This window comes from Strix aluco, chromosome 2 (genome assembly GCF_031877795.1).
Source record: "Strix aluco isolate bStrAlu1 chromosome 2, bStrAlu1.hap1, whole genome shotgun sequence".
Lineage (NCBI taxonomy): Eukaryota > Metazoa > Chordata > Aves > Strigiformes > Strigidae > Strix > Strix aluco.
Window position 1 is genome coordinate 120,079,509 of NC_133932.1, and position 26,149 is coordinate 120,105,657.

The window sequence follows — 26,149 nt, forward strand, 5'->3', positions numbered from 1 at the left end:
TTTTCAAGGTTGATTATAACACAAGGCAAAGAATTAAATTATACAGATGTTTCTTATAAACAGATCATTCAGGTAAGAATTAACAGATTTCCTGCACAATTCTAGAAATGATAGAACCAGCCTGAGAATGAGAACTTTACTGGTTCCTAGCTACTGTGTTATACAATCTAAAAGCACATCCTTTCATTTAAAAGTATATATAATATGAATTAGAATAACATACTAAAGTATGTTGAAGATGGGTAGTATCCAAGGTATGTAAAGAACAAGGTGCCAACAGTGAAAGATCACAAGATATGCTTAATCATACAGACTTGTCAAATTAAAATGCTAAATTAAATTAAGTTAAATTGAAATGCATTGAGAATTACAGCTCTAGCTGATGAAAAACTACCTGATGAGCAGTGATGACTGGAACAAGCAAGTTTTGAGGGAAAAGTTAAGGAAATGTATTGGAAAGCATATTGCACAGCACTATAATTTGTCTTCTAGAAACACAGGAGAAGGAGAAGAAAAATGGATAATTTAATGTCAAAGCATAAGGAAAAGCAACAGCAGACATATACCTTCATCATTTCATTAACTCTATCAACTCCAGAATTTTCAAGCCACAGGGAACAGAGTCGGAAGATCCACATATCATGTTCTTCTCCACTTAGTAAACAGTTGATATAGTTCTCCATTGCTTTACATAAGAAACGTTTACGATCCTCAGTTAGGGCATGTATGGCACATTCATCCAGTTCAAGTTCTCGCTGAACCTTCACTGTATATCTATGTGAACAGACATTATATTTAAACAACAAATTATCTCTTAATGAACTTACAGCAAGGCTGCCCCTAGTTCTCTTACTTCCTATTTGAACATTTTTTAAACTTGCTCTGTATGTACAAACACAGTAAAATGAACAACTGAGAAACCAAGTTGTGGGAGATATTCCTTTGGTGAATGTCCACAGACCCACCACTCTAAGTAAACTTTCGGTCAGTATCTTTTTTCTTTTTAATGATTTCATCTCAATACTGGTATAAATGTGAATATCCAATACAGATCATTTCTGTAGAGACTTCAGTTTCCAACAGCTGAAGTTCAATTTTTTCTGCTCACTTGCAATTACTAACGCTCTTACTAAATCTTTAAGAATTCTGTATTAAGATGAATTCTACTCTTTCACCAATGCGTAATGGAGAAAAATCTCAAACTCATTTGTTTTTACTCTGTAACATTTTTCCTGTCAAATAAAATGGAATAAATGTGAATTCTGGCCCATGATCATCCATACTGTTTAACTGTTGTAACACTCCTTGGCTTAGTTTTGGCCCACGCTATCCAGCACTCTCCCAGACCATGTTCAGGCACAGTTCAGAAACTATTCACAACAAGCACTACAGATTTGGCCACTGTTTGTGGAGAAGCAAAAATTCAGCTGTAGAGATGTGACCCATGCTGTACCACTTGCCCAGAGAATTAGTAAAGATGAAGCCTTTGACAGCTCCACAGTAACCCCCTCTCTATTTGAATGCTCACCTATTTGTCTGAACTCTACGCTCCCTGAGAAGGCCGACCTCCTCCTTGGCCTTCTTCAGTAATGCCTGCTTATTTTCAAACTCTGAGGATTTCATGTAATTCTCAATTCGCTGGTACTGATTATCTGAGAAACGAGCCAAAGACAGGAAAGCCTTCATCTTTCCTTTCTTCAGCTCATCACTGTTGTCTCCACTGTGGCTTGCAGCAATTTCCACAGCCTAAAAGGGAAGTTACAGTAATGATAAGACTGATAATCAGATTAATAGTGCTGTATAATACTTGACTAATCTCTATTATCACAGAAAAACAGAATGGTTGAGGTTGGAAGGGACCTCTGGAGGTCATCTTGTCCAACCCCCCTGCTCAAGCATGGTCATCTGCTCGAACAGGTTATTTAATGTTGCCTATGATGGAATATATATGCTTACAAAATAAAACCTACCAGGCTGAATATTCTTCTCCTAAGTAAATTTAATCTATGAGGAGTGTTTCAGTGCAAACAGTCAAAAATATTATCCTGTATGAAACACCTTTAATAACCACACAGGAGTCGCCTACAGCTATCTATCTTTTAGAGTAACTAGGCATGAAGTTTTACAATGGTTTTACAACCTTGTGTCATAAGATAGTGAGAAAAAAATAGACAGTCCAAAAAGTGCAAAAAAGAGAAGGAAATTATATATGAAAGTCATTGATTCAAATCATCAGAGTGAAGAATGCACGTAGAGAGTTAACAGAGGAAAGCAACTATGTAGAGTTTCACAAATTAGCATGAAATAAAGAAATGCAGAGTGGACAATTATTAATAAAAATGTTTCTACTACTAACGGTTTAAAAAAAAAATTACAGTACTTTGAAACACTAGAACAAGGCTTTCCAGCACCTGGAAAGAGAATGTTACAAATACAATGCCCATCATGAAAACATGGTAAGTGAATGATCTGTCCTGAGAAGGGTGGGGATGGAGTGTAACATGAAAGGGAAACGGGGCTAGTAGTTGTAATCACTGCACTTCTAAGCCAATATTACACAGAAATTTCACTGTGAATTCTATAAAGCCATAGTCTGAATATTTTATAAGATTACCGTGCTATACAATACTATGTGAAACTATAATATTTTTATAAGAAACTGTATTTTCAATTCAGAAAAATAAAGGCCGCATTGAAAAATTTACTTGACATTTTAACACCATATTTTAGTACAGTATTATCTCAAAGGCTGCACATTTCAAAGACTGGATGCACCTTTTCTAAGTATTTCTGCATGATGACTGTAGGGTTTTCCAAGCATGTTTCTGCTAACCAGGTTCCGCATAGCCTCAGACACTCTGTATACATCAATTTCAGATGAGGATCATTCTCAACCTTTGAGAAAGCAAGTTTTGGAAAAAAAAGAAAGAAGAGGGAGACATCAAATAAAAATACCTTTTACATATGAGGTAGGCAATTTATAAAGCTTTTAAACCCTAAATATAATTCAATCACTTGGGCCTATTACATGTAATGTATCTACAGAGTCATTTACCATCCACATCTACAGTAGTCAATAACCTTAAATCACATTCACATTCTATGTTAGACTAAAGAAGAGCACATATTTTTAAATACCTGACAGTTCGAACAATGAAAAAACAGAATGAAACAATGACAAACGTAATAAATAAATTCACAGCACGTTTCCAGAATTGTATTTTCTAATATCCCCATTTAGTCTGAAGTAGCACAGTACTCTGTAGGAAACATTCAGGAATTGCAATAACTATGTGTGATCACTGAAATTTTCAGGCAAACCTCTACATGGAAACTTGGTTAAAAGTGATGAGAAGATGATGGAGCATGTTTCCAAAGGACTTGCCTCCAGATTGGAAGCTTAGCTTTAACTGTACAGTAGGACAAGTCTCCAAAATATTTTTAGTATAGGGTACATATTCAAGATCACCTGATCAAGATAGCAACGCTGACTGTGAAATACTGAATGATATCATAGGCTGCAAGAACACAAAACCTCCGTATACGGACAGGGTGAGAGAAGGACTACATTTTTTGGAGGCTCTCATCAACTGATTCATGAAGCAATCATGAAAATCAAAAGAGGAGCAGCGACTCTTGATTTTGCCCTGATATGTATGGAGAACTTGGCCCAAAATTCTCCAGCTTTTCTGAAGTGTGATATTCCTTAATAATGCATACGGATGAAGTTTTGTCCAAGTGAAAAAGAAAATATATTAAAGAACTCATAAAATATCCTGTCAAATGAAAAAATAAAAATGCACCATCAGGCTGTCCAAAAAACCCAAACAACTTGAAGAAGAATCAACAAATAATAAAAAAGCATTTTTGAAACATACTAGGAGCAGCTAGCCACCAGACAGTCCCCTTGATAAAAAGACAACAGAGTTATAAAACAAATAATGCTCTGAGAAGATAAAGCAGAAAAAATTGTAAATTATTTGCATTTGTGTTCAATGTGGAGGAGCTTGAAAAGTCCCACTGCAAAGCCTTTCTTTATGAGGTAATCAAAGGTCTGCTACTGAAGTGTCAACAGTAAAGACTACTGAACAAACGGACAAATTGAAAACTATCAACTCACCAGGATCAGAACATATTTTTCTGAAAGGTCTACAGCAATTCACAGATGAAATAACTGAACTACCAAAAGAGGTATAAAAGCTTTTGCTTAAAACTGCCTTAATATAAGAGAGTGGCAAGTGGCAGATGTGACACTAATATTTTAACAAGTTCCAGGGAAGCACAGGTCACTAAGACTCTTCTCAGAAGTGGACAAATTAGCAAAAAAACCCACAAAGAGAACAGATGGATTAATATGAAAAATAGCCAGAATAGCTTTTGTGAAAGGACGTCATAGAATGACAGAAAAGTTGAGGCTGGAAGGAACCTGGGGAGACCATCTGGCCCAAACTTCTGTTGAGAGCAGGGCTTTAGATTGTTTTCAAGGGCTCTCCTAAACTGAGTCTTGACTATTCATTTCCAGCAAGGGAGATTCCATCACTTCTTTGGGCAAACTGTTCAGTGTTTAGTGGTAAAGAATTTTCATCCAGATGGCATTTCCCTTCATAGAATCACAGAATCGTCTAAGTTGGAAAAGACCTTGAAGATCATCCAGTCCAACCATTAACCTAACATTGACAGTTCCCAACTACACCATATCCCTCAGCGCTATGTCGACCCTACTCTTAAACACCTCCAGGGATGGGGACTCCACCACCTCCCTGGGCAGCCCATTCCAATGCCTAACAACCTGTTCTGTAAAGAAATGCTTCCTAATATCCAGTCTAAACCTTCCCTGGCGCAACTTAAGACCATTACCTCTTGTCCTTTTGCTTGTTACTTGGTTAAAGAGATTCATCCCCAGCTCTCTGCAACCTCCTTTCAGGTAGTTGTAGAGGGCGATGAGATCTCCCCTCAGCCTCCTCTTCTCCAGACTAAACAACCCCAGTTCCCTCAGCCACTCCTCGTACGACATGTGCTCCAGACCCTTCACCAGCTTCGTTGCCCTTCTCTGGACACGCTCGAGTCATTCAATGTCCTTTTTGTAGTGAGGGGCCCAAAACTGAACACAGTAATCGAGGTGCGGCCTCACCAGTGCCGAGTACAGGGGTAAGATCACTTCCCTGTCCCTGCTGGCCACGCTATTTCTGACACAAGCCAGGATACCATTGGCCTTCTTGGCCACCTGGGCACACTGCTGGCTCATGTTCAGTCGGCTGTCAATCAACACCCCCAGGTCCCTCTCTGACTGGCAGCTCTCCAGCCACTCCTCCCCAAGCCTGTAGCGCTGCTGGGGGTTGTTGTGACCCAAGTGCAGCACCCGGCATTTGGCCTTATTGAAACTCCTACAGTTGGCCTTAGCCCATCGCTCCAGCCTGTCCAGATCTCTCTGCAGAGCCTCCCTACCCTCGAGCAGATCAACACTCCCACCCAACTTGGTGTCGTCTGCAAACTTACTGAGGGTACACCCAATTCCCTCGTCTAGATCATCAATAAAGATGTTAAACAGGAGTGGCCCCAAAACTGAGCCCTGGGGGACACCACTCGTGACCGGCCACCAACTGGATTTAACTCCGTTCACCACAACTCTTTGGGCCCGGCCATCCAGCCAGTTTTTTACCCAGCGAAGCGTGTGACCATCCAAGCCACAAGCATCCAGTTTCGCCAGGAGAATGCTGCGGGAAATAGTGTCAAAGGCCTTATTAAAGTCAAGGTAAACTACATCCACAGCCTTTCCCTCATCCAATAAGCAGGTCGCCCTGTCGTAGAAGGAGATCAGGTTTGTCAGGCAGGACCTGCCTTTCATAAACCCATGCTGACTGGGCCTGATCCCCTGGTTGTCCATTATATGACTTCTAATGGCACTCCAGATGACCTGCTCCATGACCTTCCCTGGCACCGAGGTCAGACTGACAGGTCTATAGTTTCCTGGATCGTCCTTTCTGCCTTTCTTGTAGATGGGTGTCACATTTGCCACCCTCCAAGTCCAATGGGACCTCCCCAGTTAGCCATGATTTCAGGTAAATCATGGAAAGCAGCTTGGCAAGCACATCTGCCAACTCTTTCAGCACCTTTGGGTGTAACCCATCCGGTCCCACAGACTTGTGTGCATCCAAGTGGTGTAGCAGGTCTCTGACCACCTCCTCTTCAACTGTGCTGACCTCAATCTGCTTCCCCTCCCCATCTCCCAGCTCATGAGGCTGGGTGTCCAGGGAACAGCCAGTTCCACTGCTAAAGACTGAGGTAAAGTAGGCGTTGAGCACCTCAGCCTTTTCCTCATCCTTAGTTACCATATTTCCCTCTGCATCCAGTAAAGGAGGGAAATTTTCCCTAATCCTCCTTTTGCTGTTAATGAATTTAGAGAAACATTTTTTGTTATCCTTAACAGCTGTAGCCAAGTTGAGCTCTAGCTGTGCTTTTGCTCTCCTAATGTTCTCCCTGCATAACTTCACTACATCTTTATAGTCTTCATGAGACATCTGGCTCCTCTTCCAAAGGCAATAGATTCTCCTTCTGTTCTTGAAATCCAGCCAAAGGTCCCTGTTTAGCCAGGCCGGTCTCCTTCCCCGCCTGCTTGTTTTTCGGCACACGGGAACAGCCTGCTCCTGTGCCTTTAATACTTTGCTCTTGAAGTATGTCCAGCCTTCCTGGACTCCCATATCCTTCAAGGCAGCCTCCCAAGGAATTTTGTTAATCAGTCTTTTGAACAGGTCAAAACAACTTGAAACAACTCGTGCCATTGCCTCTTGCCCTTTCATTCTGCATCTTTGTGAGCAGACTTAGCTCCATCTTCACTATAACCACCTTTCAGGTATTGAAGACTGTGACTAGATCCCCCTAAAACCTTTGATTCTTAAGGCTGAAAAACCCAGTCCCTACAACCTTTATTCCTTTGCCAAGTTCTCCAACCCTCTAATCATTGTTGTGACCCTCTGCTGGAACCTCTCCAATTTTTCAATGTTTCTCTTGAATAGTGGACCAAAACTGGACACATTATTTCAGGTGTGGGCTAAGAAGTGTCAAATAGAGTAGAATAATCATGCTTCTTAATCTACTGTCTACACTCTTGGTGATGCAGCCCAGGACATGGCTCACCTTCACTACTACAAAGGCACACTGCTGAATCACTCGCTGTTCACTGGGACCCCAAGGTCCTTTTTGATAAAGCTACACCCCAGCCAGTCAGACCCCTCCCTGTAATGCTGCTTGAGATTATTCTATCCCAGGTGAAGGACTTCCCACTGATCTCATGCAATTCCTATCAGTACAATCTTCCAAACTATTGAGGTCTCTGTGACTGGTGGCTCTTCCTTCCAGAATATCTATCACTCGAAATTTCAAGTTTGCTGTTATCTACAAATATGGTGAGAAAATTCAGTCCTGTCATACAGATCTCAGTCATAAAAATAGTATCAGAGCCCATAACAAACTCTAAAGAACTCTACTTCTGACTGGCTACCAGGCTGCCTTTGAATCATCAACAACCACCCTGGGCAGTTTAGCCAGTTTTCCACCTATCTTGTGGTCTTATCTAACCAGTCTGTATCGTACCAGCTTCTCAGAAAGGGTATTGTGGGAGACTGTTAAAATGCCTTGTTAAAATCAAGGTAGATGACATCCACAGCTCATCCTATGTCTATTGGGGAAACTGTTTCATCACAGAAGACAATCAGGTTGGTCAAGCACAATGGTGTATTTCTGCTGGCTTTTTCCAACCACCTTCTTTTTCTTCATATGCATGGCAATAGCTTCCCTAAAGACCCATTCTGTAATTTTCCCAGGGACTGAAATGAGTCTGACTGTTTCTGATCTTGCTTTTGGGTGTGATCATCCTCTTCCAGCCATCAGGACTTCCCCTATCTCCATGACCACTCAGAGATGATATGGAAGTGGCTTTAACATGATGTCAGCCAACTCTCTTAGCATCCTCACATGTATCCCATTTCCCAACTCAATTGAACATCTTGAAGAACTCAACAAGCAAAGGAAGATCTGTCTGATTCAGCCTATTCCAACAGTTTCCAACAGTCATGTGACAGTTCTTCTACAAAAGGTTCCTGAAGAAACGAAGTTGCAAAAAAGAAAATGCATGATACTTGGAGGCATAAAGAACTAAGATAGGCAACAGGAAGAGAAATAAATGGGCCACTTTTTACAGTGGAGTTAGGTCACCAGTGAAAAGCCTCCAAAGATCTAGTCATCTGTGATGTTCAAAAGATACTAATCTTGAGAAGGCAATGAGCAGTGAACACAAAATCTGGTTATGATATTGAGTTGTTCAAGGTGATAAAAAACAAGTACAGACTGATGAACTGCAGACAAACAATACAGGACAAAAAATTGAATTAAAAAAACCTGATGAAATTACCAGCAAAAAAAAAAAGTTAACTGATGCATGAGAGGGGAAAAAAGACTTCTTGTATACAATGATTGACTATGAAACAGTTACTCCTGTTTGGAAATGTAACTATAAAATGTTACCTCACTATGGAGAATGGAGACAGGGATCATGTGTTCAGTGTTTTTTCCAAGATCAGAACTAACATCAAATGAAGGCAGGGGGTTCAAAATGAACAAAAGGAAGTGGCTCTTAAAACAGTGGGAATTAAGCTGTGAAACTCCTTGTTGCAGGGTTTTCTTGGATATTAAAAGCTTACACAGACTCAAAAAGTGACTGGACAAATTTATGGTATAAAAAACATTGGAAGGAATTACCTACAAAGAAACTACCTCTGGTTCAGGAAGTTCTTGTGCTACAAATCAGTCTGGGGGAGTACTCTGGCTATACAGCCCACCTGTTCTTTACACTTTTTCTTAGGAACTGCGTATTGCCCATTACTGAAATAGGAAGGAAGGATTTTTGTTTCAGTTCTTGTATTCTGAACTGGAGATGGGAATATAGCATTTGCTTCACATCAAGTGACATAATTTTTCAGAAAGCTTACAAAAAGACCTAAAATAACTAAGATTCAGAGGCATTTACTGAAGTCAAATTTGATGAGAAAACATTCCCCTGTTTCTGGCAAGATTCCATTTTCAGAAGTACAACATAAAACTCAAAGCTCAGTGTGCCTGTAAATGGGGAAGGATTCAAAGACATGAAATGGTACTCCAACTCATATCTATGTTTCCCTGATAATGGATTAGTTCAAGGGACAAAGAAGTCTGAGGTACAGTAGTGAGTGTTCATTAGTCAAAAACTTGCCTGGAATTTCTGTACACTTTATGATACAGCTTCAGCCCCACTGAAATAGAAGCCTCGACTCCCCTTTGCACAGATTCCCTACAGACATCAGGGAAATGTCTGCAACAGAAGTGTGCTTCTTCAGCATAAAATATATTATTAGTGTCTCCCTGTATTAGTCCTTCTTTAAACAGTAAGGACCAGAGATAAAATCTCTATTATTCTTCTTCTAACAAAAACATGTACACTATTACAGTTCCCAACATAACATGTACCAGAAGCAGTGGGGCCAGCAGGACTAGTGAAGTGATTGTCCCCCTGTACTTGGCACTGGTGAGGCCTCAACTTGATTACTGTGTACAGTTTTGGGCCCCTCACTACAAGAAAGACATTGAGGGGCTGGAGCGTGTCCAGAGAAGGGCAGTGAAGCTGGTGAAGGGTCTAGAGCACAAGTCTTATGAGGAGCAGCTGAGGGAACTGGGGTTGTTTAGCCTGGAGAAAAGGAGGCTGAGGGGAGACCTTATCGCTCTCTACAACTACCTGAAAGGAGGTTGTAGAAAGGTGAGTGTCGGTCTCTTCTGCCAAGTAACAAGCGACAGGACAAGAGGAAACGGTTCAAGTTGCGCCAGGGGAGGTCTAGATTGGATATCAGGAAAAATTTCTTCACCAAAAGGCATTTATTAAGCATTGGAACAGGCTGCCCAGGGAAGTGGTTGAGTCACAGTCCCTGGAGGTATTTAAAAGATGTGTAGATGTGGTGCTTAGGGACATGGTTTAGCGGAGGAGTTTGCAGTACTAGATTAACCATTGGACTCAATGATCTCAAAGGTCTGTTACAACCTAAATGATTCTATGATTCTATGCCTAAACAATCCAGCTTGGTCATCAGTTTCTTTAACTACTGGCACAGACCAAGATGATTTACATCTATGTAACAGTTTTGTTTAAAACAAGTTAATTTTTTGTCAAGGGAAATCATCTCTCATTTTAAAAAGCTATGTATTTCACAGTGGTGGCACTGGAGGCAAAATAATGAATAATGAATTCTAACATTTGCCACTCTTATAGACTCGCTTTGAAAAACCCTGATAAGATTTGCTAATACAGATTTTTTTTTCTTTCAGACATTTTGCGAGTACAAACCAGATTTATTAATATTGCAGATGGCCTTTTAATTTTCTTTGAAGGGAAAACTTCAGAAAGTGGAAATAGGATCTTAAATTATTTAATTCCTATGTTTATACATTATATAACACATACCTGAAACCAATCTGTGTCTAATTTTTTAATCATCCTTTTAAGAATATTCAGTGCAAGGCTCTCTTCCTTTTTAGCCCAGAAAACCTGAGCTTCTTCTAGTTGCCATTCAGAAATTCCACATCCCGTGGGATTGCATTGTTTGATCTGAAACATAGCTCTTTCTGGAATCTGAAATCGAAAAAACATTATAAACAATTCTTTAAGTTAAATACATGTATCTCATAGCAAGTTTTGTTTTTAAACTCCATCTTCATTTGCTCTACTTGTGCAGCATATTTTGCCTATCCAATGCTAAGAATTTATTTGCAGCAAAGAGATGAACTTATTTTTCTATATACTTGCAGAAAATCCTGATTTGCAACAAAAATAGACTGTAGAATTAAACTTCACAAACCCCAAAATAAAGTATCAATGTTTAACATTTTAAATTACTTGCAGGTATAAAGTGTAGAAATTCTACAATCAGTAGCTACTGAAAAAATGGATTTATAATTTTAGCTTAGTGATTATTATCACATCCTAAGAGACCACAGAAAAACAATGAAGAAAAATGGCACCACCATACACTAATTCTTTTGTATTCCTACCTCTTCACTTCTATCACTGGTGAAGTAACATCCTCATTATTTAGTAATGTAATATCATTACGATAGTACTTTTTTAACAATGTCAAAAATCGAGATTCAAGTGTATTTTCACAAGCTGTCCAACCAATAATCAAATCAATTGAACTTTAAAATAAGTAAGGTAAACAGTAAAAATGTAAGAATGCCTGTAAATGACAGTGTAAGTCTGGGCACTTCAGTTAGTGGCCGGTGTGATGATTCTGTATGGCACTCTCTTTCTTCTCCTGATGGATGGTAATGGCACCAAAGAGGAAGAAAAGCCATTAGTTAAAAAGAGCGCTTCCTCAAAAACTTTCCTACATCCAGACACTTAGTGCTGTCAACCAGTAGTGTGTCAAAAGGAAATGGTTATCATCCTATGGTTTGAAAGATTGGTAAGGCCCAGAAGTATGCCCCAAAGGTTGCACATGAACTGCAACACTGAAGAGGCTGGAATGATAGTGTTTTCAGAAACACAGTGGCTCAATCTTTCAGAAGCTTCTAGTCCTCTCAAAACATGGTGCCCCAATTTTAACCATCTTCTGTAGCTAAAAATCAAAGTGAAAAAAGAATTAACTTCTATTGAGGCTCTTACAGGACACTCATCACCACAGTGTTAGTGGCTGGGTAGGCATGAGATAAAAGAATTCTGAAGAAGTAATTTTCCCAAACAATTCCAGAGGCACTGAGTAAAACTTGCAAATTTATGAAATCAAAGACAGCTGTTCTACTGATTTCATCATTATTCACAAAAAGAATTATAACCTTCTTGAAATCAAAGTTTAATATAGTTTCACATATGTGAAGTGTTAAACATCTTTCCAGGTTATATATTGTGGTGGAACTGTTTTCTGCAGAGGTTCTTGGAGGATATTGTTGCTCTATAAATTCTTGTTGAGTTACTCCTGCAGATGCACTACCTAGAACAAGCCAAGGCTGACTCTGGACCTTAAATGCATTAGCAGCTGCAGAAACCACTGATACTGCAAATCCCATTAAGTCATTCACATAGAGAAATTTACCACAGTGCAATGGTGCTTTGAGAGTACAAGACCTTGGAGACAACACTAAATACACAGATGCAATGGAGTTCTTTCTGCAGCTTTACTCTGGAACACTACAACAGTATGATGCAAGTGAAAGCTGGATATATAAAACTGCACCAAAATAAAGTAACAGAGCTATAAGAGTATTCTGCACTAAAAATTTCATTTTTATATTATCTACCTCATAGAGTAGCTTACAGTTATGAATAAAATTCAGAAAACATGCCCATAAATACAATTTATTAGTAAGTTCTACATAGTTTAAGTCTCAAACTAATTGATTCATTGAATAAACTTAGAATACAGTTTATCTTTAGTACTGTTAAAAAATTAAACTATTTTATAAACTGAAAAACTAAACATCCATCACTGATCTTTCCTGGAATTTTTTACCTGTGTATTTTTAGCAGTTCTTGCCAGCCTAGAGAGCTCCACTAGATGTTTGGTCAGGATGTCTTTAATACATTCTCTTTTGGTATTTTCATTCTCCTTTTCAAGTAAGATCTCCAAAACTACAGTGCGCAGAGCCATGATAGGTTCCTGGAAACGGAAGTCACTGTCCTTGAGAAGTTGGGACTGTCTCTGCCATTTCAAATAAATATCATTCAGTTGTTGAGTAGTAACAGATCTGCAATTGTTACCAAAAGAAAAAAAGACCTGTTATTAATTCTCGCTAAATACCGAGGTAGTCCACAATCTAAAGTTCAAGACCAAGAAACTGTCCATAAAACCCTACAATGATTAATATTCAGAATAAACTGTCAGGCTTCCAGCTTTAGCAAACATGAAGATCAGGAGACCAACATTAGTAAGGTGAACAACTCCACTGTAAACATTCTTGATTAAGCATCAAAAGCTGTTGTGTTAAAGGTCCATCAGCAAAGGGAATCACATTCAAACATAGGGCTACTTAAAAGAATAGATACCAGGATTCCTATTTCTAGAGACCTATTTTATTATATAGGTCGTATATGGATTAATATAAGAATAAATTCCAAGCTGTAACATTGTAGCTGTGTAGGTTGTCATTATATGTATTATTTTCTTAGGCAATTCATTAACTGAACATAGCAATGGTTCATAAGGTCCTTGACATGCTAAACGACTGTAGGATGACTAATAAGCTACCAAACTAATACAACTATAGCAGAAAAAATTCAATGTTAATAGCACTACAGATGTAAATACATTCCTATGATTAAACAGTAATGTTAGAAATTCAGGTGGAATACTGACAGTAATAGTGGTCCATGAAGAAAGTGATTCAAACTGAACAACTTTCAATAGATCTGTGTGTATCATCAAAGTAACGGAAAACATTTTTAGAAAGGAAACTAGAAGAGGATAAGTTAGTTACTTTAGTAGATCAAAGGCTAGGAGATATGACTGCTACCTTGGAGTATACCAGGGAACTCAAAACAAAGGAAAGAAATCAATTCTTTAAAATATGATATTGCCATAATATCAAATAATTAAATCTAGACTACAAATAAATCCAGTCTGGAAATAAAGAAAATCTAGATTTGTCTTCACATAGTAAAGCTCAAATCCATATAATTTTTAAGATGAAGTTTGAGATGTTCATGAATAAAATTTGTTGAGGTAATTTTATTTTTGTGCTAGACTTGATTACCAAAAATACTGAAAATTGAGAAAGGAGTATGAAACAAGCTTAAAAAAATACCTGGAGAACAGCAGACCTATATTTTCCAACTCTCCAATTAGCTGTAGTCTGCAAAGAGTTGGATATAACGAATAAACAGACTCAAGACTGCCTTTGCACAGCTCTTCTACTTCATTCACTCTATGGATTTAACAGAGAAATAGTAAATTTATTTTTTTTTAATATCCACAAGTAATTCCAAATATCCATAACATAATTTCCATATAATGAACAGATTTTGAACAGCAAAACTACTCAGTTCAGAATTATTTTGTATACCATTAATGGTCAAAAAATTAAGTTTGTCAATAAATGAAAACACGGAAAGCATATCTAAACTGCAAAGTGTATGTGACAGCTCAGCTAAAAAAGAGTAGTCAGCATTCAAATCCACTTAAGAAGACCGCAAAGTAAGGGTGTATACTACAAGAAATGTATCTTCAATTAGCACACAAATTGTATATGCACAAAAGACAAATTTAAGTTAAAAAACTTAGAAATGAAGTCACAGTCCAGAAGTATTAATTTTATTCTATACACGAATCTTTATTTAAGCCCATAAAACCCCACAGTAGTCTTTTATACATAACTTGTGACTACAAACGCACACACACACTCTCCATCTCTATAACAGCAGAATATTTGCATACAGTTACCTGGCATCTTTAAGACTGTCATAGAAAGCCGAGAATTCCTTATCTCGTAAAGACTGAAGAGCATCATACAGTGATTCATGGTACCCTGGTCTTCCTGTCTCATCTCTTACAAACAAAATAAAAGTAACATAAAATAAAAGGAAAACTATTTCTCCACAATAAAGTCAATTTTATCTTTATGACAAATATTTTTAGTAGTAAATTTTCTGCAGTTGGATGGATTGTTGTTTTGGATGATAAAAAATAATAATGCAACCTTTTAAAATTTAAATTAATTATTTTGAAACTGTTCTTTTAAAACAAAGAAAAAACAGTAATTGTCAAAATGTTTGGAATACAGAGAATATGTTCCAGGTTGTATCAAAAATACAACACGAAACCAACTACACAATGAAAATTTAATCATAACACATTTCTCAGTATTATGCTGAAAGATACATATTATGGTATGTATGCAACTTCAGTTCAGAATCAACAATTTTTTACATTTAACTTTAGAAATATTTTTAAAAAGAAAAAAAATAGAGAAAATTGGAAGGCTGAAAAAACCCATACTGTTCAATTAAATTTTCTCTTCTTTGCCCTTTTCACTTTTCTTTCTGTTTCTTCTTGACCGTTCTCTTTCCTGTCATCTCATTCTCTCTTTTTTCATCTTACATGTTGTTTTGCTGCTCCTGTATTAAAGCTGAATATTCTATCTGCCTTCGAGGTTTATAGCCAAAAAGATTTATACAGACCCAGTGACAAAGAGAGCCCACCTATATGAAGTTTGTTCTGATTGTGGCACGACATATGCCCTTCAACAGGGTATGTCTGTGAAGTCCTTCAGGTGCTTCTAAACAATGATCTTAAGACAGTGCAGGAGAAGAGAATGAACACACCAAGAGTATGTCCCCCAGATCCATCTCTCTGTAAGAGCCTTAGGAGGAAAATCCTCCATTTTCCCTACTACTAAAAGTTAATGTAGAAGGAGTTACTGAAGAACCCATCATGTAACTTCTGCTTTTGTCAAAATGTAGTGAATCTATTCTGTATTCCTCCTAAAACGTGCAATGATGTATCTGTACTAGGAAGGGACAGAGTTTGCACTATATCCTGGCCAGTCATATGAAATAACTAAAGCCACGTATCCAACATTACACAAGGGAGGAGATTACTCCTTATGAGACAGTAGCCATGAATCAACACTGGTGTTTGCTTATCCAGGTCTTGGTAACGTCTTGTGCCTTACTGAGTAATATCTTGCCCATTTGCTTATAAATTAAACATTCAAAACTATTTATCCCTCATATGTACTTAAGACGCATCTACTATGAGTCAAAACCGGAAAACTTCAGTATATAGTTATGAACAATCAAAAAGAATCAACTGTGTACAGTTTGTCAGGAAAATGAAAAGTGATGGGCATACAAAACAGACAGGTCTAAGTGAATAAGACTGCTTTGCAATTAAATGATTAAGATAAATTAGGTGACCTGCTTCATAGAAATTATATTCTAATGTCATCTTTTTGCTTGGAACTGAAACCACTGCCTTTCATTTAAAGAACTAGAAAAAAAGTAAGCCAGTTTACCTGATAGAAGAGATGTGGCCCCACTGCATATTCCTCCATGCTGCCTGGTAGCGTATTTCCTGTAGTTCTGCACACCACTCAGTGTTTTCATGTTCCAGTCCTTTTAAATACATGGAAAGAGTGTGGCAAAGCCCAAAATTCTGCAGAGCCTGGAATTAACAACATTACTGAAAGTTCATTTTCTCCTTCAATAAACTGTACTGTTTTTTTAAAAGGTTTTGTTTTATCTTTGGAAACAAAGAAGTCTTTGCAGGCAAGGCAGAACCATAAGCATTTCTAGACTCAGCACTATATAAGATGAAAACTTTTTAATACACTATTAATACCTGCAACCCCAGAGAAACAGTTTCATTACTACTGTGGCTGGCATTCTTTGAAATAAATGTCCATGTTGTGTTTCATATGTACTATGTGCTTACATTTCTCTGTTCCATCATTACTGGGTAGTAAGCCAAAACTGGTTTTACTTCTTAATGAACTGTTTTTCCTGGTAGGAATTTGAAAAAGTTACCTACAACTCTTACACTCCTATCTGTTTGAGAACCATAATGACTTTATAATTGTGACCACTTATCCAGGTTATGTGTGCAGCCATTATGAAGAAGAATAACAATGGAATTTTAACAATGATACTAAATAATTTGGGGTTAGGGAAGAAAAGTACCATAGGAAAATTAAATGAGGGGAAACACAGATATACCTGTGCTATGCTATTACAGAACTGGTGTAAACATTCTTAGGCTAAAAAAAGCAACATATTTTTAAGGGATCAAAATAAATGAACACTGATTCTATGTATTTATTTTATCAGAAATACCACAGTTTCAGTAAGTTAGTTGCCATAATGGAGAGGTATAAAGAATGACATGGCAAAAATAACCAATTACATTACTTTTTATATCCCGTCATTTTAGGAGCTGGCCAAATTCTGTATAAAATTAAATTTATTTATTTTGAAATATTTCACAAAATTCATTACCCAAGATACAGATTATGGGTGAGTGACAAGAGGACTAGAAGCCTTAGTGTTTTCAGGAGAAATACTGAGCTGTCTTATATTACACAGCTTGGCTGCCTCTGACAGTGGGCTGGATTTGTTGACCAAAGAGATCTCTTTTAGTCCTAAACCAATTTTGCATTTACTACAAATGACTCTCAGTATGATGGATATCAATTCCTACATTCATTTCCTATTATAAAATAAAATTACCTCTATTATTCCTGCCTGGCGAGTAGATGGAGAGAGGCTTGTCTCAAGGTCATATGTTACAAGGGCTTTCTCCCATACTGCTTCATGCTCATATGTTCTTATCCTGTTGTAAGTTAACAAGAAATTTTCAATTTAAGTTCCTTACTAATAAATGAAAGCAATGACTTTAAAGAACATAAGAACATTAATAAATTATACCGTGCTAATGGCTGTAACATTCTTCCTCCACCACAGCCATAGAGACTGTCAGGTTCTCCTATGCTTCTATATATGTCCATGAGAAGGTCCTAGAAATGCCATAAAATGAAGAATTATCTCTTTTGGAACCAGTTCAAGTGAGTTTTATATGTATCATGTAAGTTTATAAATACAAGTCCTTCCATGTAACATGTTGTCATCATTGCTTTATTTTCCTTTCTGCAGTATCTGAACCTGCTATCATCTCAGGAAGAAGAGTTTTGTAGTCTAGCAAAACTCTTTAGGAGTACCTAACTTCTCTAAGTTATTAAAAAGCCAGTGCTGGGCCTTAGGTGGACTGGTTGAAAAGCAAAAGGCAGTAGTACTGAATAAGTATGAGACATATGAACTAAACAATGTATTTTAAAGATAAGCAAGCACAGTTCTAGAATAATGAACTATGGAAAAAAGTAACCTATTGAATCAGATTTCATATATATCAAATAAACTTGTAGGACATAATACTACTTTGGTTTTGATTGTTACAACTTGCTACACCACTTGCTGATTTTTAATGAACTTATCTCTCTGACAAAACAATCTGAAAAACACTTGGCTGGTTATCACCATGACGTCAGTTCTTTCAGGGAACAAAGTCTGCTTTGATGCAACTGAAAATTTGCCAGTTAATTAGTGTTTCAGGTGAATGACTTAACTTCTCCAGCAAGGCCATTGAGTTCACTTTGAATTAGAGCATGCAGAGAACTTTCAAATACAGTTTTTGAAGTTCAACTCGATCTGCCTTCAGCTCAGATGAAACCTACTGTTAACTGTAATTATATGAGAAGGTTTGCTTTCAGATTATGAAGAACACACATGTACCTGTAAACTTATGCCAGTTTCTTCTTTACTTTTTTCATTCAAAATAGTAATAGTTGTTCTTTGACTTTCTTCTTCAAATGTCAAACTCTTAGCTGCTTTAAAAGATGACCTAAAAGAAATGTTTCAACCAGTAAAATTAAATGAAATTTCAAGCAAAGAACTAAAGAAATTTTGAAACAACCCCTAGGAAGTAAGAGGCACAAATACCAAATGCAAGATCAGGCCTGTCATATCCCCAAGTTATTCAAAATGGCTCTCCACCAGAATGACAAAGTGATCAGCTGAACTGAGAATACCAACATCAAGGGATTTCAACATCAAGATGTTTTTTCAGAGAAAAAAAACCCCACCTTGTAGCATCTAATCTTTTATTAAATCAAATTGCTTTTGTGAATGCCTGAAGCAAGAATGCTCTCTTCTGGGAAAGAATAAAAGCAACTACATAATATATATGCTTACAAACCATACTTTTGTTATACATTCACTGCCTTAGAATTATTTGTTGCCAAAACTAAGCTAGTAAACTAGTACCGTTTTTTGATCTTGCTAGACTAGAAGACAAAGATAATTGTCCATTATAAAAGAAAACTCCTTCTACAAGGACCATTCACCTCTATCCACACAATTCTGGTCATCATTCCATGGTTTCTTTCTTCTCTTGATTCACTTCTGGCCATAATTTAACCACTAGCACACTATTAATTATGAGAAATAGAATCTACAAAGTGTTCAATTTAGAAAGTGAGACTCAACATATTTTAGCATTCAGAAACATTACCTTTAGTAAAGTTTCTCCAGAACACACACTACTAAGAAAACTTTCTGGTTAGAAGTCAAAATGACACTATTCTGAGTGTGTCACAGCTAGTAGGGAGGTTGGGATCACATTCAAGGACTGGTAGAAATATTTTCCAGGTCAATACACACAAGTTTCCTTGACTTTTCATGTAGTAAAACACTACTGAGACACAGAAAACATGATACATTTTACCCAACATGTCAAAAACCACATTCCTTAAGCCTTGTACCTTTCTTGCTGTTTGTCTATATTAGTCTTGTCTGCGTAGATTTCTGCGTAGAGCAAGGCTGTGAAGTGAGCAGCACAAGACTGTGCTGCTATAGCAACCTCAAGATAATTCAGATCTAGCCAGAAGCTGTCATCAAAAACTGTACCTGAAACAGATCTGATTAAATAAAGACTTTAATTCTGCTGTAACAGACCTTCTCCCTAACATTAAACAAAATAAACCCAATCTAACTATAAAGCATTCCAAAGGCTAATTTTATCTTAGCCCCCCCAAAAAAAGCCATACCACAAAAAGTTTATCATGCAAAGTTTTAAGAAAACTCCTCCAGCATAGTTAGAACCCTTTAAGGCTAATGATAACAACTGCAAGGTCACTACTATATCTTCATTCTTTTAACTGGCATGTTCTCTACCACATCCTTCTTCCTTAATCTTGAGTAACAACAGATCTTAGAACACTCATAATTAAATGAAAGCAACATTTTGGAAAGCTATAATTCACCTCTTTTGTCTTCTTAAGTAATCAACAACAGCAAGCATGGCTCGTCGAGATACTTTATCCAAACTTCTAAAATTATGGGTTTCTTGTTCTGGGATGTATATTTCAAAAGAAAGAATAGAATGAACTTTTGTCATAACATACCCATCTACAAAATAAAAAGGTGTATTTTGTACTCAAGAAAATAACTAAAAACTTCCTTGGGTGGCATTTCCAAAATTAAATTAATAGGCTGTCACAAAACGTATTTCCCCTCATTATATGATGTTTGTGACATTACAGTCATTTATACTGCAATTTTCTTTATCAAATTATCTTTCATTAATAATTTGTGGATTCCATTTCTTCTTACAGACTTCAAAGATGATCCAACATCACTGCACAAAGCTCCAACAGACCTCTTCCCTTAGGCTTGAGCCATATAAAGTTAATCCAAAGCCACAGAAATACTTATTATTAGCTTTATTGTAGATTAGAGTATGTATGCTTATACAAAAAACACTATCTCCCCACCACCACTTTTAAAGAATTTATATTTCCATGCCTTGTTTCTGGATTTAAAAAAACCAGATGGCTACAGGTTTTGTTGTGGTCATTGGGTTAATAATTTTTTAATTTTTCTGGATGTTTTTAATTTATAAATTACAAGAAGCAAGAAATAGGGAAAGCATAAGCAAAGATTTGACTACTATTACACTACAGTAAGATTCAGAACTAGACATTTCCCCTAAAGAAAGCAAAAGCCACATAAAAAAAGAAGTATCTGGGTATTTCGTGTGCTCCAACAAGCAGAAATTAAGAATGCTTACTTTTCACTGCTACCAAAGACCTTATAGAAGGAACACCAAGTTCTTCTTTATAAGTCATCTCCCACACGCTTAACTTTCAAAAGACATATCGTGGGGACATAATGCATCACGACATTTTGCTCTCCAGATCCATCCCCGTGTGCAAATGTAGACATAGCATCTCACAGGCAGGGTCCATTCTGTTAGTACTGTACAGTCAACGCCCTGAAGGGATTACTACCTCCTCTTTCATAATTTGATCAGATGAATAATTTAAAATTTCTGAATTACTTATATTTGGGTACCATAAAGTATTAACAAGGCAGGGGAACGAAAAGGCACTGGCCAAGAAAACTCTAAGAAAACAACAGACCAAATGACTACAACAGTAACTATAAGCTGTCAGCAATGGTGTTCATACTCACTTGCTAACAAGAAGCTTACAGCCAGAAAACAAAAATGGTGTCTCTTTTTATCAGATAGAAATTCTAAAAAGAAATAACTGAGCATGTATTTTGAAAGATTCATTCAACGAAAAATTAAATCTCTTCTGAAAAACAACAGATCCAACTGACATATGATTCTGGCTAGACTGACATGCACTAAGTCCAAAATATTATTTATTTTTAGTTTGGTGGGTCTGACTCTTGTCAAGCATTTGGCTATTTACAATTAGGTTTGGCTTCTCAGGCAAAGCAGCAATTGGCATGATGTTCACACTATTTATGCTTTAAATTGGTAAGATTAAGAGCCAATTCCTAGAACCTGCATGTCAAAATACATCAACAGGAAGACTCTTGTTCAGAAGCATTCAACTCTCTCACATCTAACTGCTTGGTCTTTGCCACAGTTTGCATCCTGATGGATTGGAATGAAATTTATCTAGGTTTTCTAGGAAGATTTTTCTCCTTGTTTTGATAAGGTAAGAGTTTCTCCTTGAAAAAAATAGTGGTCACCAGATGTTTAAAATTTTTGTTTTGAATACTGCTGCTGACCTATCATTCCAACTCTGGAATTAACATGTCTTTGCTCTGTTGGCTAGTACACCTCCAGTTTATCTGTAAACAACCACATAGATAATGAGCTGTGTGCTACTTCATATATTTTTTTTGGTACCAGGACAGTTTTTCATCTGAAGAACTCCATTTAAAGCTCTTACATATCCTTCATTTGCTCTTATTGCCTCAGTAAGATCCCTTGCATAGAATCACAATGTTTGAAGAGGCTGCTATCATTTGCTCCCTGGTGTCACTGAACTAACTGAAAGTTTATAAAACTTAGAAAAATCCCTTCATATTTTTCATAAAACATTTTGGGTTACTCTGTACATCTGAGCATAAATTTGTGCAGTATTTTCTCTGGCTGCTTACAGGAAGGGAATAGGAAACGGTTAATCCTTTTCTATCTCACAAAGTGGGACAATAATAAAAATATCTGGATTGTGGGAAAAGCTTGTTACCTGACTTCAAAAATGTGAAAGAACACTTCTCTAGTCTTTCTGGCCAGGCTAGCCAGCACCTATAAAAAGTACCTTAAAATACACCTAGTATCATTAGGCTTATTTACACCACTCTTAGTACAAACTGCAATACTAAGGGTTCCTTTTCCTCTCTGGCAACCTGAAGCTTGCATGACTTGCCTGTAAAGAGACTGCAAGACACTGTGCAGACTCATTCCTTTGGTGATTTGTCACTGAAGAAGGGAGTTGGAAGATATAGCAGAGTAGCTACTGCACAAAAAAATATTAACCTTACTGTATTTGTGTTAAGTAAGGGACATGCACAAATAAATACATTATTTCCTGAAAATAAGTGCATGTACCATTCTCATAGTCTAATAACAAAGAGCTTATTTTTGACACAGATTTCTGCTTACTTCAACCACAATCTATTTGGAAAGCACACCAGCCAACTTGTTTAGAAGGTGCTTTGTTTTCAGTGGAACTTACTGCATTACTCACACTCAGCTGCAGTTCTTTTGGTTACAACTTCCTTTTGTTCTGCCGGAATGGATCAAGTCTTTTGAACTTGTAGGGAGACCATTATCAACATTAGGCAGAAGCTAAAGCAAGGGTTAGTCTTTTTTCCAAGGGGAAAATCCAGGTGAAAACTGCCTTTAATCACTCTTGTTTGAGTAAAAGAAGAATTTAACTGCCAATTAGTCATTTTAAGAGACAGTCTAAGACTCAGTCTTGCAGCACACAACATTGGATCGCATCTAAATTCAGCAAGTAATAAACATTATCCAGTTGTGGTTAAGGAAGGAAGTTACAGAGGAGAAACTACTTGGGTGCTGCCCACAAACAGCTTCAAAACTACTGGTATCTCCACTGAAAAAGATCAAACAATTGCACAGAAGTTTCTAAAATTCTGTCTGCCTACAGGTGTGCATCATATATTTGATGTCAGAAGATAATTCTTCCACAACCAGAGTCCCTCTTTCAGCTGAAACAAAATTATTATGACATTACCTGAATCAGAATTTGGAGGTGTAGAAGATCTACTAGATGAGGCAAATCTGCAACAGGCTGTAAAAAATTTCTGGATATGAAGAGACATAAGATTTCTCCAAGATTCATCAGAGTCATGAAGAAGGATATCGTGAATCAGGTATGGAAGCAAAGTTTGACACAAGTCTGTTTTCACCTAAAAAACAATGATGCACAGTAGCTGCTAAGAAAAACAACCGAAGGCCTTTCTCAGGTTATAACCAAACTGACAACTACTCAAACACGTAAGGCTTGAGAAACAACACGTAATATGAAAAATGTAAACCGCTCAAATAGGGCTATGCTGGCATTTCATTAAAGTAGTCATATAAAGTTCATCTATGTTTACAATTATCTCTCAAATTTTGTACTGCAAGGGTATGGGTATCTGCAATATCTGACTACGAAGGATCTTAATTACTGTTAAAAAAAGTAGTAACTTCATAGCAGAAATTACTATTTGCTATCAAGATAAGTAATCATATATTTTTGTGCATCACAACGCACATAGATATACATACATAATTTAGCTCACCTCACATAGCGGCTTCATTAACTGGAGAACTTCATTTTGCACACCTCCAGTGTCCAGTATGGAACTAGTTAGGCGCTTGATCCAGGTCTCATGACTCTCTCCCAGAGGAATCCACAGGTTTGTGTCATCCAAAGTTTCTAAACGAGCCTCTGTATCATTAGCAGGTACTACAAAAAACTAGGAGGAAAATACATATATTGGAAATATCAACAAATTCTATGACATTTTAAAAAACCATACTGCAATATGCACATTTAAACATACTAAATATTAACTGTGCTTTAATTGATTGAAAATATCAATTTTGTTCATGTAAATGTAAAGTTTTCCAAGGAAATCTGAAAGTACTAAAAATAAAATTTTACTGGCGATATCAACAAGGTCACATTAGACATCACACTTAGGTTACAAATCAAAAGTTTGAAAATTAGGAAATATCTAATTTATGGTTAATTATGCACCTTTTTTTCTGACCTATTTTTCCACTAAAATTTTGCATCAAATGATACTGGAATCCCGAGAAAAAATGTATTAGATTACCAAGTAGATAATCAAAAATTGTCTAATAATGGAAGTACACAGCTTTTTAACGTCAAATTGGTAATTTCCTATGTGAAAAAGCTGGAAATGCTGAAACAGAAAGGAGAAACAGATGTACAAAAGCAATCACATTTGCAATCAGACTGATGAAAAGTCGAAATTTTGCATTCAATGTCTATCTCAAAAATATTTCAAATTTACTTTTATAAAAATAAATATTTTAATGTTTTCTCTACCCCATGTGCCATATAAATATGGTATATCAGAAGGAGTACCTTTTTCCTAGACATTCTGAAAGGCTGTAGATAGATTAACATGGGATCAGCTTTATTTTTATAAACTTCCCAAAATTCACTGCCAGACTTGGTGGCTAATATGTTTTTCAAACAGGAAACAGCAGCAGCTCTAACATCAATACTGAAGGAATAACATACACAACAGCATTATTATTAATTTCATTCAGATATTTTCAAAATCACCTTTATAAACATACAAGACAAATAATTCCACAATCTAACACTGTGTGCATCAAATCAGAAAATTTTGGACTAGGATATGCCACTGCATATTTTGTTATAAAGCAAAGCCTCAGTATTTATTCCACAGCACTGCCATCCTCTACAGCACAGAAGAGATTCTCTGGCTCAAGTCCAACTAGATAATTTCTAGAAATCATCTAAATCTGACTGGATAAGTAATCTGAGCCTTGAAGAAGCACATGGTTGGACATTAACAGGTGTTAGTAACGCTTTCAGAGTGTTAATTTGAGGTGATTTAAACAAGGTACAACGTAATGGTTCCTATTAAGCTTTAAACTAAATAAATTAAATAAAAAAGTATACTCACCAATTATCTGTTAAAGCAATATTTATTTGAGTTAACATTATGAAGACCCACTGAAGTTTTCTATCTCCAAGCAAGTCCGCTGCTTTAGAATCCAGTGCATTTTCAGCACGCTGAAGAGCTATGGTGGAAAAATCCATGGGACCAATTTCTCCCAAGCAACTTCCAACAGCCTCTGTAAATGCAGGTAATTTTATAGTCTTATGCACAATAAAACAAAGTCTCACCCTAAGAAGTTGCAATTAATATAAACTACTTTTAGAACTGAGCTTACTATGGGGTAAAAAGCTGCAAACATTTATAAATAATCACTTGAGGAGCTTTACGATTAAAATTACATGTATACAAATTTTGCAGCTTAAGACTCATAAATAATACAGTTATGCTTTCTAACTCAATTTCTCAGGAGTGCCTATGACTCTGGATTTTGCAGTTTAAATCAGATACGGATTTTATTTTTGCGTGTGTCAAAAACAGGTAGTGCAAAAGGTCAGAATCACAGCCACTAAGACACACTCATTTTCATTCCCTAAGGGCATGGTAAATAAAAACACTAGCCTGTAAACTCAATAAGAATTAACCTACATTTCACATAAAATGCTGTATCAATGTGTTCCTCAATTGCTTTCCAGACAAAATATTTTTTATAAAAACACATGACTACATACAAGAAAAAACAAAACAAAATCGACCTTGAAAACAGTTTTAAAAGAGAGATGTTAACATTTGTCAGAAAGAAACCAAAAACTATTTCCCTGCTCTTTCCTTCATACTCCACACGTGTCTTGAAAATATTTCTCTACAATATTGTTTTAACCACCAGAGCAAATAAAGAATGGGCTGAAGATATACAGGTTGTGTCCTGAACTAAATTTAACAAATCATCTATGGAAAGACAATGCAGAAAAGGCTGAAACTTACAGCTTGCATAGGTGCTGAAGAATGTATCGTATTGAAGTCAATGTGAGCTTCAATTGCTCAACATTTTTAACTTTCACTTATTAGTCTTTTAGACAAAAAATATATGAAAGCAAATGTTCTCATTACTTGTGTTTCTGCCTAGTTTATACATCTAATTTCAGTAATCACCACCTGCATGGAAGTACTCCCCACCCAAGGAAGAGGGAATTTGGA

The 26,149-nt window shown here is 36.7% G+C and overlaps 1 protein-coding gene across 6 annotated transcripts in view; it reads right to left on the reverse strand.

Moving 5' to 3' along the window:
* The window catches only part of ATM (ATM serine/threonine kinase), an 82,017-nt gene that overhangs the window by 15,571 nt on the left and 40,297 nt on the right, over positions 1-26,149 (reverse strand). For all 6 annotated transcript variants that reach the window (XR_012622121.1, XM_074816123.1, XM_074816122.1 and 3 more), the window contains 17 exons: positions 25,019-25,190; positions 24,448-24,589; positions 23,633-23,809; positions 23,080-23,254; positions 19,825-19,912; positions 19,324-19,479; positions 18,296-18,404; positions 17,435-17,523; positions 17,237-17,339; positions 16,027-16,175; positions 14,454-14,558; positions 13,819-13,938; positions 12,528-12,762; positions 10,484-10,651; positions 2,776-2,895; positions 1,529-1,746; positions 567-774 (listed from right to left, as the gene is read on the reverse strand). Coding sequence is in view for 5 of the 6 variants with exons in the window: in XM_074816123.1 (XP_074672224.1) it covers positions 567-774; positions 1,529-1,746; positions 2,776-2,895; positions 10,484-10,651; positions 12,528-12,762; positions 13,819-13,938; positions 14,454-14,558; positions 16,027-16,175; positions 17,237-17,339; positions 17,435-17,523; positions 18,296-18,404; positions 19,324-19,479; positions 19,825-19,912; positions 23,080-23,254; positions 23,633-23,809; positions 24,448-24,589; positions 25,019-25,190 (2,534 nt within the window). In the remaining variant the exon portion in view is untranslated. The remainder of the gene's footprint in view (positions 1-566; positions 775-1,528; positions 1,747-2,775; positions 2,896-10,483; positions 10,652-12,527; positions 12,763-13,818; positions 13,939-14,453; positions 14,559-16,026; positions 16,176-17,236; positions 17,340-17,434; positions 17,524-18,295; positions 18,405-19,323; positions 19,480-19,824; positions 19,913-23,079; positions 23,255-23,632; positions 23,810-24,447; positions 24,590-25,018; positions 25,191-26,149) is intronic.